Here is a 17901-nt window from a genome sequence, read left to right as displayed (position 1 = left end):
GCTGTGCTGGTGGGAAAGTCAAATTGCCGGTGCTAGAACTTCCGCCAGAACCTTTGCATTCATTGGTTTTTGGCAATTCACCAAGGTCCAAGCATTTCCTCTTAAACATGAAAAAATACAATTCATGCTTTCAAATGACATCTTTTGGAGCTACAAATATTATAAGAGATGGATTTATGCCGACGTTTAAGGTTATTACTTCGTTTGGAATAAACAATATCATATTTAATTTATGTGCCGTCCCTGTGTTCGATGTTTTTAAAAATTCAGATCCGTTATCTACATATATTTCTCAAACTTTACATATTCAAGGTCAAATATACCATAGAGCTGGGTCTTTGCTACCATTTCCAGATGGTGACCATCAATTTTTGCAAATATATTTTATTGGTGATGATAATCGTGAATTAGATCAGCGCTGTGCAATTTCGACGAATACGAGAAGATCAATCAATGAATTGCAAACAATGTTCCATCAACACAATGAATTGGTGAAATTGTTCAAAGTGGCACTCGATCTGATGCCCACCGATGGCCACAAAATCATAACAAAAGCCGATAAAACACCAATTGGGGAGCACGCCAGACGATTCAATGTACCAACGATTGATGAAGTAGCCATTGTTGTGGTTGGTGAACAGTTTCGGCCACGAGATATTGTTTTGTATCATAGAAATGAGCAATTACAACGTATTTCAGAACTTCATCGCTGTTATGATGCATTGCAATACCCCATTTTGTTTGTCATATCAACATACCAATGATAAATCCAACAACTCGAATTGCAAGTCATTTTGGACGAAAATATAATAAAAAATTGAATGCTCCAGGTGGAACTGGAAAAACATTTTTAACTTTATTTATTTTAGCTTAATTTATTTAGCGTAAAAAATTGAAATGGAAATTAAAGAATCAAAGTTTAATTACAAGTTTTTATCGGCTCTTTCACCTTACCTGTATATAAGTGACCACCACAATCAAATTTTAAAAAAGTACAGAAAAGGCTATTGTGACATCTTTAGAAAGTATGTTGAATGAAAAAAATCAACTAACTCAACTGTTTAAACATTTTACGAGTTCTGTAAAGAAAACTTAATATGAAAAATTTCTTGCGATATAAAAAAAAAAAACTTCATGTATGGTGGTGCGAAGCCCACTGGGTAATGCTAGTTATGAATAAATTTTATTTGCAATCTATCAGTTGACAAAAGAAAACAAATGTACTTCAAAAAGATTCCTCATCTTGTGCTACTCAGTACAGTTTCAATTTATGACAGTTAATGAGGTAGATGACCTAAAAGCTCTATCCAAAATAATACTGTAGGCGACGATGGCATCTCGCTAAAATTCGTGCGTATAGTCATTCAATATATATTATAATAGGACCCCTTACCCATATAATAAACCAATGCTTGACTAGTTCATTTTTCCCAGCATTATGGGAAAAGCCTATCGTTTTCCCATTCGCAAAAAAGACAAATGCTATTTATGCTGGTGACTATAGACCTATCACATTTTCCAAAGTTTGCGAAAACTTGATGGCCTCGCAAATTTCATCATTTGTACAGGACAATCGTCTACTCTCTCCACTACAATCTGGCTTCAAACAACGTCACAGTTGCTCGACAGCAATGGTTAAAATACTAGACGATATTAGAATTATTTTTGACAACGGAGGCTTGACTCTACTTTGTTTACTTGATTTTTCTAAAGCATTTGGTACAGTGGATCACAAGTTGTTATGTTTGAAGCTTAAACACTATTTCGGCTTCAAAGACAGTGCGGTGAAGCTCATGGCCGGCTCATGGAAGCTACCTTGGTGGGTGAACGCAGAAGGTTAAGACCAGAAAATTTACATCTCAGCCTAGATATGTACACACTGGTGTTCCGCAAGGGTCTATCCTTGGTCCAATTCTATTTAGTATTTTTGTCAATGATGTTTTTACTGTTTGCCAATATGTGAATGCCCATGCGTATGCTGGTGATATACAAGTGTACTGGTCCAGTCGTGTAGGTTTCGTTGAAGATTTATGTTTCAAAATAAACAGTGATTTGTATGCTATTTCTGTATGGGCTAATGAAAACTTTTTATGTTTGAACGCGTCAAAGTCATATGGCTTACCTATATGTAACCCTAAATGTGTGGTGCATATTGGAAATATCCCTAAATTGTGGATAGGTACTTTTACGGCAGGTACTTTTACGGATAAGGTAAAAAATTTGGGGTTATTATTAACATAAAACTTACCTGTGCTGACCATATAAATAGGGTTGTGGGGAATATTTATGCAAAATTGCGTAAACTGAGACTCTCTGCAACATTCTCGCCAGAGAAAATGAGGCGCAAATTACTTCTCCAGCTAATTATGCCTCTCATTACCTACTCTGAGGTGGTATACAGCAAACTTGACTCCATATCTTAAACTTAATGTGGCATTTAATAACGCCACGTGGTATGTAAAGGGTGGTTAAGTTTCAAGGGCTGGTGTTGATTTTGAATAAAATACAATTTTTTTTAAAGTTATTATCGTCTCTCTTTATTATGATAATATTGGTATGGCTTAATTACGTGTGGAACAAAATATCGGTCAAACGACCGCCGCGGTCTCGGCGGCACACTTCCATCCGATGGTCCAAATTTTCGATGACGCTGAGGCATAATTGAGGTTCTATGCTTAGACTAATATTACCGCATTATCTCATCTTTTAGCTCTTGAATTCTTGCTGGCTTATCGAGGTACACCTTTTCTTTCAAATAACCCCAAAGAAAGAAGTCTAACGGTGTCAAATCACATGATCTTGGCGGCCAATTGATATCTCCGCGACGTGATATTATTCGGCCATTAAATTTTTCGCGCAAAAGAGCCATGGTTTCGTTAGCTGTGTGACAAGTGGCACCGTCCTGTTGAAACCACATATCGTTCACATCCATATCTTCCAATTCGGGCCATAAAAATTCGTTATCATCTCACGATAGCGAACACTATTCAAAACTCTATCTAGAAACTTTTTTTTTCGACTTTTGGCCAGCTTTTCGGGAATCGGCCGCACTGTGCGCCGGCCCATAAACGGCACCAAACAGTCACTTTTTGTGGGTGCATTGGTTTTTCGGCAATCACTGTTGGATTATCATTCGCCCAAATGCGCAAATTCTGCTTATTGACGAATCCACTGAGGCGAAAATGTGCCTCATCACTGAAGATGATATTCTTCGAACGCCCCTTTTTGATTTGAACGCCCGTTTTCATAATAAGCCTGAATAACTTTAACGCGTTGCTCGATTGTGCATCTTTCCATGGTTCAAATTGAGTTAGTCTGAAATTGGAAAATGTGAAACGAAAGGCAGAAAAAGCTTGACGTTTAGGTGTGGTTCACATTCAACATCGGCCCTAGAAATTTAACCACCCTTTACATCCGCCATTTTAAATGATTAAAATAAAAAAAAATTATATTATTTTAATGTATAAATAAACGGTATGCCAATTTTGGAAAAAATATATTGACTTCTTCATTTATAATAATTTTAATGAAAATCAGGGAAAATATGGCCGTTTACAGATATCTGCCCACTTAATCACTTTTTTTTTTAATGTAGAACTTTGGCTCAATTTGCAAATTTTAATTCGTGTAAGTAAAAATTTATATAGCAAAAACTTACAATTTCCCCTCAAAATGACAGGTCAGTAAGAGCGCTTCAACTTTTGAACTTTTTTGAATAAAACACAAACGATTTGACTTTTTTAACTAATTTTTTTTTTATTATCGAGTTTGAACATATACATTTAAGTATGAAATTCGATTTCTTTTGCATGACCACCGCGTGCACGTTTTACGAAGTCCGATCGGTGAGCCCAATTTTCGACCACTCTTTTGCATAAATCGGCCGAAATTCCAGCAATTTCGCGTTCACTATTGGCTCTGAGCTCACAAATCGTCGCCGGCTTGTTACTGTAGACCAATGACTTCACATAACCCCAAAACGGGACGGCTTGTTAAATGGACCGTAAAATGGCCGTAATGCTCTTAAAGTAGCAGCAACAGAAAGATTATTTTCATAAAAAATTTGCACGATTTGCAATCGTTGCTCAAGTGTGTAGCGTTCCATGATGAAATGTATACTAATGAAGTTTACAAATGACAAGCGAAAAATAAAAAATATTGCGTCGTTCGCCCTCCCTATCGAAAAAAAATTAAAGCGCACCTATTGAACAACCCTATATATTGTTGAGACGATTTCATAAACTTGTTAAACTAAATAAGTTAGAATTTGGTTTTATGGGTCTATTTTTTTTTGTTTTGTTTTTTGCCTATGTGTCTTGCTCGCTCGTTTAAGTGTCTAAGTGTTCGTTTGAACTTTATAATTAATTTGCTCTTACTTAAGCAAATGTTTTGCTCTTTATTTTGATCTTAAATTGTAACAAATATAACTTCATAAAACAATTCTTACACTATAACACTTTCTTATTCTCTATTTAATACACATCACATAAAAACTTTATGAAAGTACTTTACATGAACTTACATTAGGCATTTCATCCTTGCGCTAATATCCAAATGAATATGTATACAAACATATGTACATACATATGTACATATATATTTCTATAATACTTAGACTAATTTACAAATATTGTAATCTTTTTATTTTTATACATTGAATTTAATTATTAAATCGGTGGAAAAACGTAATCATCACTCAGACTGTTAATATCAACATAAGCAGCGCGAGGACTTAGAGCCTTGTAGAGCTCGGCAAAGTTGGGTCGCTCCTCCGCATTCTCATCCCAGCATTGCAACATAATAGCGTAAACCTGATCGGTACATATTTCCGGTTTCTCCAGTCTTTTGCCGGACAACAAATACGGGATTAATTCGTGGTTGCTGATGGTCGGATATGGCGAGGCGCCCAGGGTGCCGATCTCCCACAAAACGACGCCGTATGCCCATACGTCGCTTTTGTTCGAGTAAACATTGTCACGAATCGCCTCAATGGATAGCCAACGCAATGGCAGCTTTAATTGAAAATAGGAAAATTTGAATATTCATTATTTTTTTTTTTTCATTTACGCAAAAAAATCTTATAAATACGAACCTTTCGAGTTTTTGTGTTGGTATAGATACCGTGGCGGGATAGACCAAAATCAGATATTTTCAAAGTTTTGTGGTTGTCTATGAGCACATTGCGCGCTGCTAAATCCCTAGGAATTTGAAGGATTATAAAAACAGTTGTGAATAAATTATAAAAAAAATAATAATTTATTGGACTTTACCTATGCGTAATCTCCTGCTCTTCTAGAAAACGCATGCCATTAGCAATTTGTAGTGCAAAATTGTGCAGTTCTTTGTGATCTAAAATATACTCAAATATTTCGTTATAGTCCTCGTCATCGACAATTGTGTAAGTAGCTGCAAGAATAAATATTTCAATAATTTTTGGTACTTTTACTGCGCATAGAACATTTCTGACTAACTCTCAGCGACGGATGCTTTTGGCTGGCGTTCCGTCTCACTTTCACTGTCCAAAGTTTGAGTTGATAATTTTAATTCTATGTATTTCACTTTCGGCTTATCAGGCTGTGCCTGATTGCAGCTCGTATAATTATTCACGCTGCCATTTGCTTTAACTTTTGCGGATGTTTGGCGCACTGTGCGGAGGTAAGTCAACTGCAAAGGAAAACCAGTTACGAATTTATTACACGAGGCATTTAAATATAACTAAATGAAGTTGCATTCATATATGAGTTTTTTACCAAATCACCACGCCCTACAAACTCCATGATCATAAGATATGGAGCGCGTATGGTACAGCATCCGAAAAAGCAAACAATGTTGTTGTGTGTGCCCACACCTTTCAGCATTTCGATTTCACTCAAAAACTCCGCTACTTCATCCGAAGTGGGATTTTCTAAAAAGAAATTTAGGGCTGCTTATTACAAAGATTTTTACATTCTGTCAAAAAATATCGGGAATTGTTCATTTAAAAAGCGCGCCTTACACATACAAATAAAGGGTTTTCCAATAACAGGTGTTACAGGTGAATTGATTGCACTATCGAGAGATGATTAACGATTTTATATGGCCGGAATTGGATGATATTGATCTGGACAAGGTTTATTTTCAACAAGACGTCGTTACATGGCACACAAGCAACGAAACCATTGATCTTTTACGGGAAAAGTTTCCGGACCGTGCTATCTCTCGAAGAGGTGATCATAATTGGCCACCGAGATCTTGTGATTTAACATCTTGTGACTTTTTTCTTTGGGGCCAAGTGAAAGAGAAGGTCTACGTCAACAGCCTAGAGTCGATTCAAGATCTTAACGATGGAATTCGTGAGGCTATCGAGGACATGGGGCAGCTACTTTGCGATTCGGTTATGGGAAATTTCATGAAAAGCATGTTGTCCTGTAAGGGTGGTCGTGGTGGTAATTTGCCTGATGTTATTTTCCACTATTAACGGCATACCTTCCTCTTTGTAATGAAATAAACATCCTATCATTTATATCAAAAAATTGCATTTCTCTGTTGATACAACTGTCCTCTATTGTATCGCAGAGTTTGAACGTCAGCTGTCAATTAGCTTATTTTTGGCATTTAATAATATCACTCAACCGTAGGTGTGCTCTGCGATTTTCACTATGGACAAAAGTATGGGATAAAGAATTTATCTTAAATTTTGTGTTTTGAACGGAACGTCGTGTGCCGACTCATTGAAAATGTTGCAGAAAGCTCCATAGGTTTGTGTGTGCTTTATCAAAAACACGAGTCTACGAGTGTTATAAGGCTTTTGCAGAGGGCCGAGAAGTCGTGGAAGATTTGCCCCGATCTCGTCGCACATCAACGTCTTCAACGGATGAAAACGTCGACGAAGTCAAGGAAGTGGTGCTGGAAAACCATCATTTAAGGGGTTACGTACGGCCAGAATTTTCAAAAAAAACGATTTTTTTATTTCAGATTATTATTCTTTGCAGTTTTAGGCGTAGTTCTGTGGAAGTCGATTGTAAGAACTCCCCATAAATACAAAGTTATGGTAGAGAGTTTAATGCGCATAGCTAGCTGTCCTTCGTTTGAAGCACTTGAGAGTTTAAATTCGTTTTTCTTGAAACTACTTTTTCTGGCACGGTATTTGATATTTTTATTTATAAACGTAATTAAAGTGTGACATTTATCACGTAAAACGAATACTTGTTTTTTTAAATTCCGTAAATTGCAAAAATTTCGAAATTCAAAAATCCAGCTCGACAAACTCTAACTAACAACCTCATTTTACAAGAACTTTTTTACTTTTCACAGATCCATCAACATTTAAAGGAGAAATGATGCAGACCGTAGCTTTTTTTTCATTATACTTCTGGTCACGTGATTTTTTATATCTAATTTTTGTAAAGAAAAATTTAAATAAATTTTTTATAAAGTTTAAGTACTAATAAACAATGTATAAAATATTTTTATATTTATTTCTATTGTTGTCCCTTCTAAGAACAGAGTTTCTTTTAGCGCATTTTTGGCGCTGCTGGACGTATGTAACCCCTTAAGTTTGAGGGAGGTAGCTCGTGACCTTAGCGTGTCTCACGAATCAATTCGCAATATTTTACACCATTAATTGGGCAAGAGAAGCATGGCTGCTTGTCTCGTTCCAAGAGATTTGAATTTCTTTAAAAAAATTCATCGGAAGAAGGTGGCTGAGCACATGCTTGAGCAAGTGAATTCGGACCCAACGTTTATTCAGCGCATCATAATACGTAATGAGATGAAACACCTGGTCCCATGGCTTCCGACGAGTGCACAGCACCACCAGAGCACTCACCGACATAAACGTCCACATAAACCGCAGGACTGTCCTAGTAGCCTTGGATTTGAAGAAAGCTGTCGATACTGTCAGCCATTCCACGCTACTAGATGACATTTTTCAGTCGACAATCCCGCCAGGGCTGAAGAGGTTGTCCGCCAACTACATATCTGAGCGTTCAGGGATTTTTAGAGGCCAAACATCCAAACAGAGGAATATAAAGCAAGGTGCTCGGCAGGGTGGTGTCCTTTCACCCTTGCTGTTCATCTTTTATATATCGAAGCTCCCCCAACCACCAGAGGGAGTATCCCTGGTCTCATACGCTGACGACTGCAAGATAATGGCGTCGGGCAATGACATTGATGGCCTGTGCGCCAAAGTGAACAACTATCTTACCGACCTTTCTCGCTTTTTCACTGCGAGGATTCTACAACTTTCCCCCACTAAGTCCACGGCGACTCTCTTTACCACCTGGACAAAGGAGGTCAAACTGCCTCTGAAGGTAAAAGTCGATGACACACCAATCCCGACAGTAAATAATCCCAAAATGTTGGGTGTGACCTCAGGCTGTTTGCTCTCCTTCTTTGCGCACACAACCGTAATTGCCACTAAAGTCCAAAATCGCAACAAGGTCCTCTAATCGCTTGCCAGCAGCACTTTAAGGCAATATCACGACATTCACCACGTCCTATGAATGCCATAATCGGAGTCCAACCACCACCTATAGCAGATGAAGAGCTCCAGCTTCCCCGTGAGAGCCGCGCAGCACTGGCACAATTACGTTCTGGATAGTGTAGCAGGTTAAACTCCTACTTATCCAGAATTGACCCCGACATACCAAACATATCCCCAGCATGTGAAGGCACCCCGCTCGATAATAACCACCTTTTCACATGCCCCTCTAAACCCACGCATCTAACACCCCTCTCCCAACCTGTTGAAACAGCATGTTTTCTGGGCCTATCTTTAGATGAGCTAGACGAAGACGACCGGTGATATACACTACACTGACAGGGCTTGTATTGCTGCTACAAAAACAACAAGGTCATGAGACGTGGGTGTATGAGTTTGACATGCAAATCAGTCAACAGGCGACTGAATGGCGCTATCCATATGAGCCGAAACCCAAAAAACCACGTCAAAGTCGGTCAAAAGTGAAAGTCATGCCACTCGTTTTCTTCGATTTTCATGGTGTTGTGCACTCGGAATTCGTTCCAAATGGTTCCAGGGTAAATAAAGAATATTTTTTGGAAGTTATGCGACGTTTGAGAGAAAATGTGCGTAGGAAATGGCCCAATTTATGGAAAGAAAACTCATGAATCTTGCACCATGATAACGCACCGTCTGGCAAGGCTCATATTATGAACACTTTTTTGACCAAAAACTCGAGAAATATCATCGAACAACCACAGTATTCACCGGATTTAGCGACCTGTGACTTTTTCCTTTTCCCAAAACTTAAATTCCCACTCCGCGGACGCCACTTTGCATCGATAGAGGCCATTGAGGAGAATTCGCTGAAGTAGCTGAAGAAGATCTCTTCAAACGCGTTTGAAAGGTGCTTTGATGACTGAACTAATCGTTGGCATGGGAGTATTGCTTCGAATGGAGCCTATTTTGAAGGCGACAACATAAATTTTGATGATTAAACAATTATTTTGCGTTTTATTGAACAATTCCCGGTACTTTTTTGATAGAATGTAAATAGATATGTATGTCGTTAGAGCTTACTTTTCAATTGCTTCACCGCTACCACATGACTGCCTCGCATTCGTCGCAAGTTTACAGCAACGGCTTTGTAAACACGGCCAAATGCTCCTTCGCCAATTTCCGGACCAATATGTATAGCACTGTGCGGTATTTCGAAGACATCAGCCAGGCCTTTTGCTTGGGCTTCCTAACAAAAATGATAAGATTTCTATGTGTCCATACATAAGCGACTTTTTCTTTTACAGCAGTCAAAGAGTTAATTTCTCTTAAATTTCAAATATTTTCTTTTAAGGGGACAGATACCGGTAAAATTAAGAAAACAGTTTTTTTTTGTTTTCATAAAATGTTAATATAATCCTATAAGAATATGTCAAAAAAATTTTAGAAAGTAAATTTAAGTATTTCTTTTATTATAGATCGTCAACCGTGACGACTCTATTCTTTGCGTTCGGGCGCTGGGAGAGGCATAGTTACGTTGCCGACTTTCGACGCGTTTTTTTTCAAAACGAAATTTTTCGAATTGGCGTACACGATAACACCTTTTTTATGAAATTATTTTTTATATGAATTTCCAAGTTTTCGAACCTTTTTCGAAAAAATAATTTTTTCGAAGCAAAAATAGTAGGAAAATTCGCCCGAAAATAAAATTTTTTTGAAGCATTTTATTCCGCGGTTTTTTCCATTTATTGTTAATTCATATAGAAACTATGACATTAATAAACAAAAAAAATTTTTGGTTTTTTGTATTCAGGTCACTGACGTCAATACTATGTACAATGCCCGCCGATTGAGAAGTCACACTGCGACCTTCCTGGAAGAATTGAGTGTACATCCACCATTTTACATGATTAAAATAAAAATAAAATGTTAATATTATTTTAATGTATAAATAAACTGTATGCCTATTTTGATAAAAAATATATTGACTTCTTCATTTTAAATAATTTTAATGAAAATCAGGAAAAATATGGCCGTTTACAGGTATCTGTCCCCTTAATAATCTTCTGAATGAAAGTTTGCCAAAAATTTATCTATTAAAATATTACGCAAATTGCGATACATATAACGCAAATTTTATATATTTTTTTATTAGTGTATTTCCCGCTTACAAGCAACAAAAAATTTGTCATCTTCCCGCTAATGGCACTGAAATTTAATTTTTCACTTATCACTACAAATAAATTTATGCTTGAAATTGATTCAATTTATGCTTTAGATTCATCTAAAAATTAGCCCGTAACTTGCCGGTAACTTAATTTCGGGGAATTCCCTCTCAAAGAGAAAAATATAAAAAAAAACACATGAACGCTAAACCAGTAAGAATTTGCAAGTTTTTTGAAGCTGATTGAATTGTTGGCAGGAAAAGTCACAGGAATTCAAAACTTTTTCACTTTAGCTACCACGTATTAAATAAAAATAAAAATAAAAATAAAGCACATAAAATTAAAAAAAACGGAATCAGATGATTTCATTTTGTCCACAATAATTTGTTCCATTTCATCATCGCTGTCAGATGAAGAATATTTCATTAGAAATTGCGATTCGCAAATTTTAATTCGCGTTTATTTTTACTTTGCGATCAGCTGTTTTTCTCACTTGCAAACCCCTACAAGTGCAAATGTATACAGAAAAATTTGCAGCTTCCCCTCAAAATGAAATGCAATTTTGCTCTCTCACTTTCGCCTGCTTTGCAAGTTTTTTGGGTACATGAACACCAAAGCGTGATAATTGCAATAATTATTACAAACTATTTGTTTCATGAACAACCTAATATTGAGCAATACTATTTCGGCCCCGCTACTACAAACATTCAATTCAGCTTTTAGTTACAGGCTTTTTTTAGCAAGCAAAAAAAAAAGTTTACGAATTCGTACATAGTATAAATAAGTAGAACCCAATGAATGAACCAAAACTCATTATAACTGTACTTCTTATACTTTATATTGATCCCTGTGCACTGGAAATGTATTTATTTTTTTTTTTTATTTTAAATAAATGAGTTCTCAATTTGTTCTTATTTTAAATGGACATTTATTTAGCTTGATCGAAGTAGTTGTTCGTTTCATTCAGTTAGGTGCAGTAGTTAACCTTCCTACGGTCTTCGGGTCATTTTTGACCCATTTCAGGAAAAAAATTAAGTTTTTTCAAGAACCAAATATTTTCATGACTTGATGTTTCGTGACTTTTTCTAATTTATTATATTTTATTATATATAATAAGCGTAAAATTAAAAAAAAAAACAATTTAGGCTCTGTCGCGTAGAAATTTTTATGCATCTAAACACCCTCGGGTCAAATTTGACCCAACGTATAAATCAGACGTTATTTGAATTAAATTTATTTGCTAATTGCAAATGTTCAGCTCAGCGGTTGCCGAAGATGTCGAAGATCATGTTGAGGTTGCAGATTCTTCCGACAGTGATTTTAGTGATGACGAAAATTCTCTTGTGTCTTCTGAAATGATGTCGTCAAAAAATGGTCAAATAAACTTTTCAAAAACCCCTCTTGTAACAAGTGCCGGAAGAGCTTCAAGAGAAAATATTATCAGCTTGATTTTTGGACTAACGCGTTACTCGTGCTCACGAATTACCGAAAAAGAAATTTCTAGCTTTGAACTATTTTTTCTACCTCCTTTGATACGTACGATATTGACCTACACAAACATTGAAGGAAAACGAATATACGGTGAAGAATGGCTGGATATTGAAAACATCGAACTATTTGCATTTATTGGATTGCTAATATTAGCTGGCGTTTTTCGATCAAATAACGAAAGCTGTGAAAGTCTTTGGAACCCTGAAACTGGAAGACCAATATTCGCTGCAACTATGCCTTTGCAAACTTTCAAAAAAATATCGAGAGTGATTAGGTTCGACAACAGGGAAACTCAAATTGAACGAAGATCGTTGGATAGATTTGCTCCTATACGTGATTTGTGGAATCAATGGGTTGAGATATTACCTAAGCTTTACAATCCAACCGAAAACGTGACCATCGATGAACAATTAGTAGCTTTCAGAGGAAGATGTCCATTCCGCCAGTACATGCCAGCAAAGCCTGCAAAGTATGGAATCAAATTTCGGGTACTTTGTGATTCAACAACGAGCTATGTTTGGAACATCCAACCTTACACTGGCAAGGCAATCGGAAGAACCCCCGAAAAAAATCAAGGCATGCGTGTTATTCTTGATTTGATTGAAGGGCTAAAAGGACATAACCTCACAACCGACAATTTTTTCACGTCTTATCAATTGGCACAAAAATTATTGGAGAAACGTATTACGATAGTAGGAACAATACGCAATAACAAGCCCGAACTACCACCAGACTAAGGGAACATAAAAAGAAGACCACTAAATTCATCAATCTTCGCTTTTACCGAACAAACAACTCTCGTTTCGTACATACCTAAGAAGATTCAAAAATTAGTAATCGTCGGGATAAAAAGCTAGAAATAATACTGGACTACAATAAATGTAAAGGTGGTGTAGACACATTGGACAAAGCTGTAAGCGGTTACACTTGCAAAAGAATGACAAAACGATGGCCTCAAGTAGTGTTTAGTAACATAATCGACATTTCAGCTTATAACGCTTTCGTTTTATTCAAATCCGCCAACCACACCTGGAAAGAGGGCTGTCTTACAAAGCGATGTTTTTACTTGGAAAACTTTGGTATGCAGCTCGTAACACCCTATATAAAAAAGCGACAAACTTTACCACGAGCACATTTTTCACTTGAAATTGCCAAAAAAATACGAAAGGATTCTCAACTGGATGCACAACCATCATCATCAGGTCAATTTGGAAACACGTCGGAAAAGAAAATAACTAAAAGAAGTCTATGTCAACTATGCCCAAAAAAAGATAACAAAACAGGATTAGTTTGCGACATTTGTAATAAATATACATGTAAACAACATTCTAAAACTATTACTTTGTGTACAAACTGTCTGAAATAATTTATTTCTTTTTTCTTTCATTATTAAATACACTTTTATTTAAAGTTTTCGTTATTCATGAATATCTTTTTGTAATAAACGTTTTGGTTAAAGTTTGTATCATTCACATAAAAATTAAATTAAAATTTTCATAAATATATTAATAAAAAAATATGATAATGGAATAAATATATTTGGATTTTCATTTTTATTTAAGATACCCATTTAATGGAAAAAAACCTAACAGTAAAAATAATCAAAAACCAAGTATAAACCTTGAAAATATAGTATTGGGTCAAATTTGACCCGAAGTCCGTCCGCGTCAGTTAATTTGAAGACCGTAGGAAGGTTAAAGCTTTTAACCGCAGCCTGTGCTAATAAGCGGGATTTTCATTTAAACACTTTTCGCTTGCGAGCATCGAATCTCGTGCATTTTAGACAACGCGTATATCCGGAAAATACTGTATTTTCAATTTTCTTACCTCTACATATTTATCGACGTAGTTGATGTTGTCTTCCATCCTGAAATCAAAACGAAATGCTTATTCTAGTTATTGTTTTCAAAAACGTAGTTGCGAATTATTTTACCGAACTAGAGGACATAGGTACTTGAATATACATAAATATGTATAGCGTCTCCACGTATTGGGGTTCGCGTATGCAAAAAACTTGCAAAGTAGGGGAAATTGAGAGCGCGAGGTGATAGTTGACTTGAAGGGGAAGTTACTAATTTCTGCTGGGAAATTTTATTTTTTACCAACTGCCGAATAAGTTGCCAAGCGATGCCAAACGGTGGCTCTTCGTTATGTACTTGGTGCTTTTGTTGAATTTATAAACACAAAATACTGTAAATATACGTAACTCCCAAGTAAAGAAGCAACGAACTCGGTGTGAGGGCTCCTATAGTAAATTGAATGCTTGAATTTTCGATAGTTACAATTTGACATTCTTCCAGCAAGCTAGCAGCAGCTGTGTTCAAATGGTAAACGGCCGGGATCCGGATAAAAATTTTGCATGCAAATGCAACAACAGTGATGTGGAGATCTAATTTAACTTATGTATTGTATATCCGTTCTGTTCGTTTTGTTTTTCTTCATTAGTAGGGCAGCGTAGCCTTTTGTAATTAAAAATGAAGTAAATTAGAAAAACTTTTATTTCAGAGAAAAATTTTAAATTGCTGAATTAGAGTTTTTGCAATAAATTTTAATGCTGTGCTATTAGACTTAAACTATAACGGCGAATTGATAACACTTCAATTGATTAGCTCTTGAGAAAATATGTTGACCCGATTTTCAATTGAAATATTATTGTCTTGAAAGTTTTTAATATTTACAGGGCTTTGAAATGAAATTCGAATTGGTTTAGCCAAGGAGCACCAAGAGATTTGGTTCCTAAAACAGTCAGGCTAACAAGCCCATTGTATTTAGAGCTCTGGAAAGAGGGTAAATAGTCAAGGGGGAAAGGAAAATAGTATCAGAGAAAGAGATAGAAAATAATAGAGACAGAGATAGAGATAGTTAGTCCTGTTAGAATTTTCCAGATTCTTTGGTAAATCTGTAAATATCCTCCTGTTTTAGAGAACGAATATTACTTATTCTCACGACATCGGAAACCAAAATTCATAGCCGTGCTCTAGCAAAGGCAGGACACTCACAGAGAAACTGCTGAGTGCTATACGCCTCTTCCAAGCACAACAGGCACATTGGGTCCTCAATGATTCCCATGCTGGTCATATGCTGACCCCATGGGTTGTGTCCTGTAATAATACCGACCATCAACCGAACGTCTTTCCTTCCAAGTTTTAGTAGAAAGTTTGACAGTTTTCTGTTCGGACTTGTCACAAAACACTTTGCAGTTCTGCAGCGTGCCAGACCGGACCATCGCTCTTTATGTAGATTGCCTACATAATCGTTGATCCAATTCTTGATTCCTGCGGGACTGATTCCGATGATTGGTTCTGGCCCCTGCTGATCCACGGTTGGTCAATTCATCGGCAACTTCGTTTCCTTGAACACCGGAGTGTCCTGAAACCCATATAAGTACAAGCCTGTTCTGCCTTCCGACAGAATTAAGCTTCTTCTTACATTCTTGAACAATCTTTGAGGTTTGCTTCGCGTTCTCCAGAGCCTTCAGTGCAGCCTGGCTGTCACAGGTCCTTTATGATTTATATTCAAAGGTCATGTTCTAAACAGCAAATGCTGTGAAGAATATACGCACATATATATAAATAATTATATGACATTTATTATTACTATCAAAACAGCAGTCTTATATCAGCACTGTCCCTCACCCATTAAAATGATCCGGATGGTTCCGGTGGAAATTTATTGGAATACTGAGTTGAATAACCCAAAAAAAACGCGCTAAATATGTCCTAAATTCGATTAAAAAATACTATCAATACCACCAATACTCACTCGATCATGCTGGATAAATAATTTTCGTCCTTTTGCAAAACACCATTGTGAAATTTCGCCATTTTTCTGCGCTTCCAGCAACAAATTGTCAATGCCAAAACGATGATGGCAAGGAAAAGCGCGCTGAGAATAATTAATGCTATGCCCTGTGGAAATATTGAAAAATGTGTACATACATACATTAGTGATGTCCAAATTTGTATGGGAACTTTTAAAGTTACTTCGAAGCTTCGTGCATTTTTCATTGCCGTTCTAACTACTTAAAGCTTAAAATTTAAACGACCGGCTTAGGTTTTCCTTTTATACATTTGGGAAGGTTTTAGTGACTACCCGGCGACAAGGGCACGCTTATTATAAAGGCTCTAAAGCCCATTGTGATATCACAGTTTTGCTAGGTACTCTGAACAATTCCTGAACAATTTGGTATTCTTAATGAATTTTATCAGACCTTTTAAATCATTATCTGCCCCTCATTTAGAGTTTAAAAAAAAAATGTTATCATATTTGCATAAATTTCGGTATAGTTGCAGAGAATATGAAGAATTTTTGGCTGCTCGTCGTTATTCTTGCGGTTTCTGCAGCTCATTCGAAATGCCATGCCGAGCATTTTCTGCATATTTCCTATTAAACACTGCTCTGTTAGGCTTCTGATGCCAGTAGATATAACACTGTGCGACAGTGAAATTATACTTTTATGGAGACCTAGTTCAACTTGTAGGTATAGTAAAACTAAGAAAAATGGTATAGGAGAAATTTCCAATACACCCCCAAAATCTCATTTTATGGCCATAAAACCGTTTTTCAGTAGGTTGATGTGAAGAATAACTCCTAACTTCGCCAATTTCCATCCGATTTCGAATTTGCTTTTTTAGTTCGAAAGAACAAAAACAAGCCTTTTTGACAGTGTGTTGACAATTTTTCTGAAATGACAACTGACGAGACTGTAGACGGAAGTATTTGGAATTTTTTTATTTTTTCTCTATTTTTTCGACTTTGACATAATTTTTACGATATTATCGGATATTGAGGATTTTTTTTAATACACTACTGTTATAGTAAATTTAATTTTGCGTCGAATAAGCTATATTTGACTGTAATTGAATTAAAATTAATAGAGTTGTGTGAGTTTTAAGATTTTATTTTTTTTTACTCCATAAAAGTATATTTAATTTTGTTTTTGTCACACAGTGTAATACATCTTTTCTTTTTAGGTCGTGTTGAGGTTATGTTTGACTTGAGATCCAAAAACCTGCACTTTTATTTCTTCTTTTCTAAGTCGCAGTTTGTACTTCGCGTTTGCCATACCAATGCCTTATTTTTGAGGAAGAGTTCCGAAGGTGGGCTTTGTGAGGTGGGTGTGGGTGGTGTCCACCTCTTAAATATAAATGGCCAAAATACTCAGCGCAATGTGAAAATTGTCTTCCTTTCTGCCTTGTTTGGAATTTTTTCATTAAAACTTATTTATTTAATACTTTAAGAGTTTGTCAGTCGAAGTAACCCAGCAACTCACGAATAGCCAAGGAAATTCCTAAACAATCCTGTATGACAAATACGTTATTCACAAGGCACATTCATTAAAGGTAGTGGCACTAGACCAACAACAATGCTTTGTAAGGTTGATTATTAAAGCAAAGTATTGAGAAACTATGTAAAAGGCAAATAATGAATCCGCCTTGTTTCATTCTGAGACAGATCATCCATATATTGCACCGGAAGTGGAGCTTGCGGATGGTAAGGTTGCGATATTATCCCAGAATCTTACAATTGGAGATCCTCCGCCGTGAAATTTGTGGCAGAAAATACCTTTGAAGGGGTAAAATATTTGCATATTGGCAGATTGTAAGGCAGTCTTACGTACTGTGAAGTCTTAATAATAACATTGAAACTCTTTGAGCAATGCTTCGCTGTTCCCAAACAACCCCGGAAACAAGGAAGAACGTCTAGCTGGTTCGCCTACTGAAATTAGTCGCTACATCAAAATTCCATAGACCAGAGACCACACAAAGCAAATTATAAACGGCCGGGAGCACAAGGAATTTATATGAC

At 36.4% G+C, this 17901-nt stretch overlaps 1 protein-coding gene across 1 annotated transcript in view; it reads right to left on the bottom strand.

The window, feature by feature from the left end:
• Positions 1-4650: 4650 nt before the first annotated feature.
• The window catches only part of LOC129239128 (receptor-type tyrosine-protein kinase FLT3), a 31777-nt gene continuing 18526 nt past the window's right edge, over positions 4651-17901 (bottom strand). The window contains exons 9-16 of the mRNA XM_054874441.1: positions 15856-16001; positions 13921-13960; positions 9521-9686; positions 5751-5905; positions 5472-5664; positions 5271-5406; positions 5093-5198; positions 4651-5012 (exon numbers count right to left, since the gene is read on the bottom strand). Of these exons, the coding sequence (XP_054730416.1) occupies positions 4668-5012; positions 5093-5198; positions 5271-5406; positions 5472-5664; positions 5751-5905; positions 9521-9686; positions 13921-13960; positions 15856-16001 (1287 nt within the window). The 3' untranslated portion in view covers positions 4651-4667. The remainder of the gene's footprint in view (positions 5013-5092; positions 5199-5270; positions 5407-5471; positions 5665-5750; positions 5906-9520; positions 9687-13920; positions 13961-15855; positions 16002-17901) is intronic.

Source organism: Anastrepha obliqua, chromosome 2 (genome assembly GCF_027943255.1).
Source record: "Anastrepha obliqua isolate idAnaObli1 chromosome 2, idAnaObli1_1.0, whole genome shotgun sequence".
NCBI classification, from domain to species: Eukaryota; Metazoa; Arthropoda; class Insecta; order Diptera; family Tephritidae; genus Anastrepha; species Anastrepha obliqua.
This window is presented reverse-complemented; position numbering and strand designations above follow the sequence as displayed.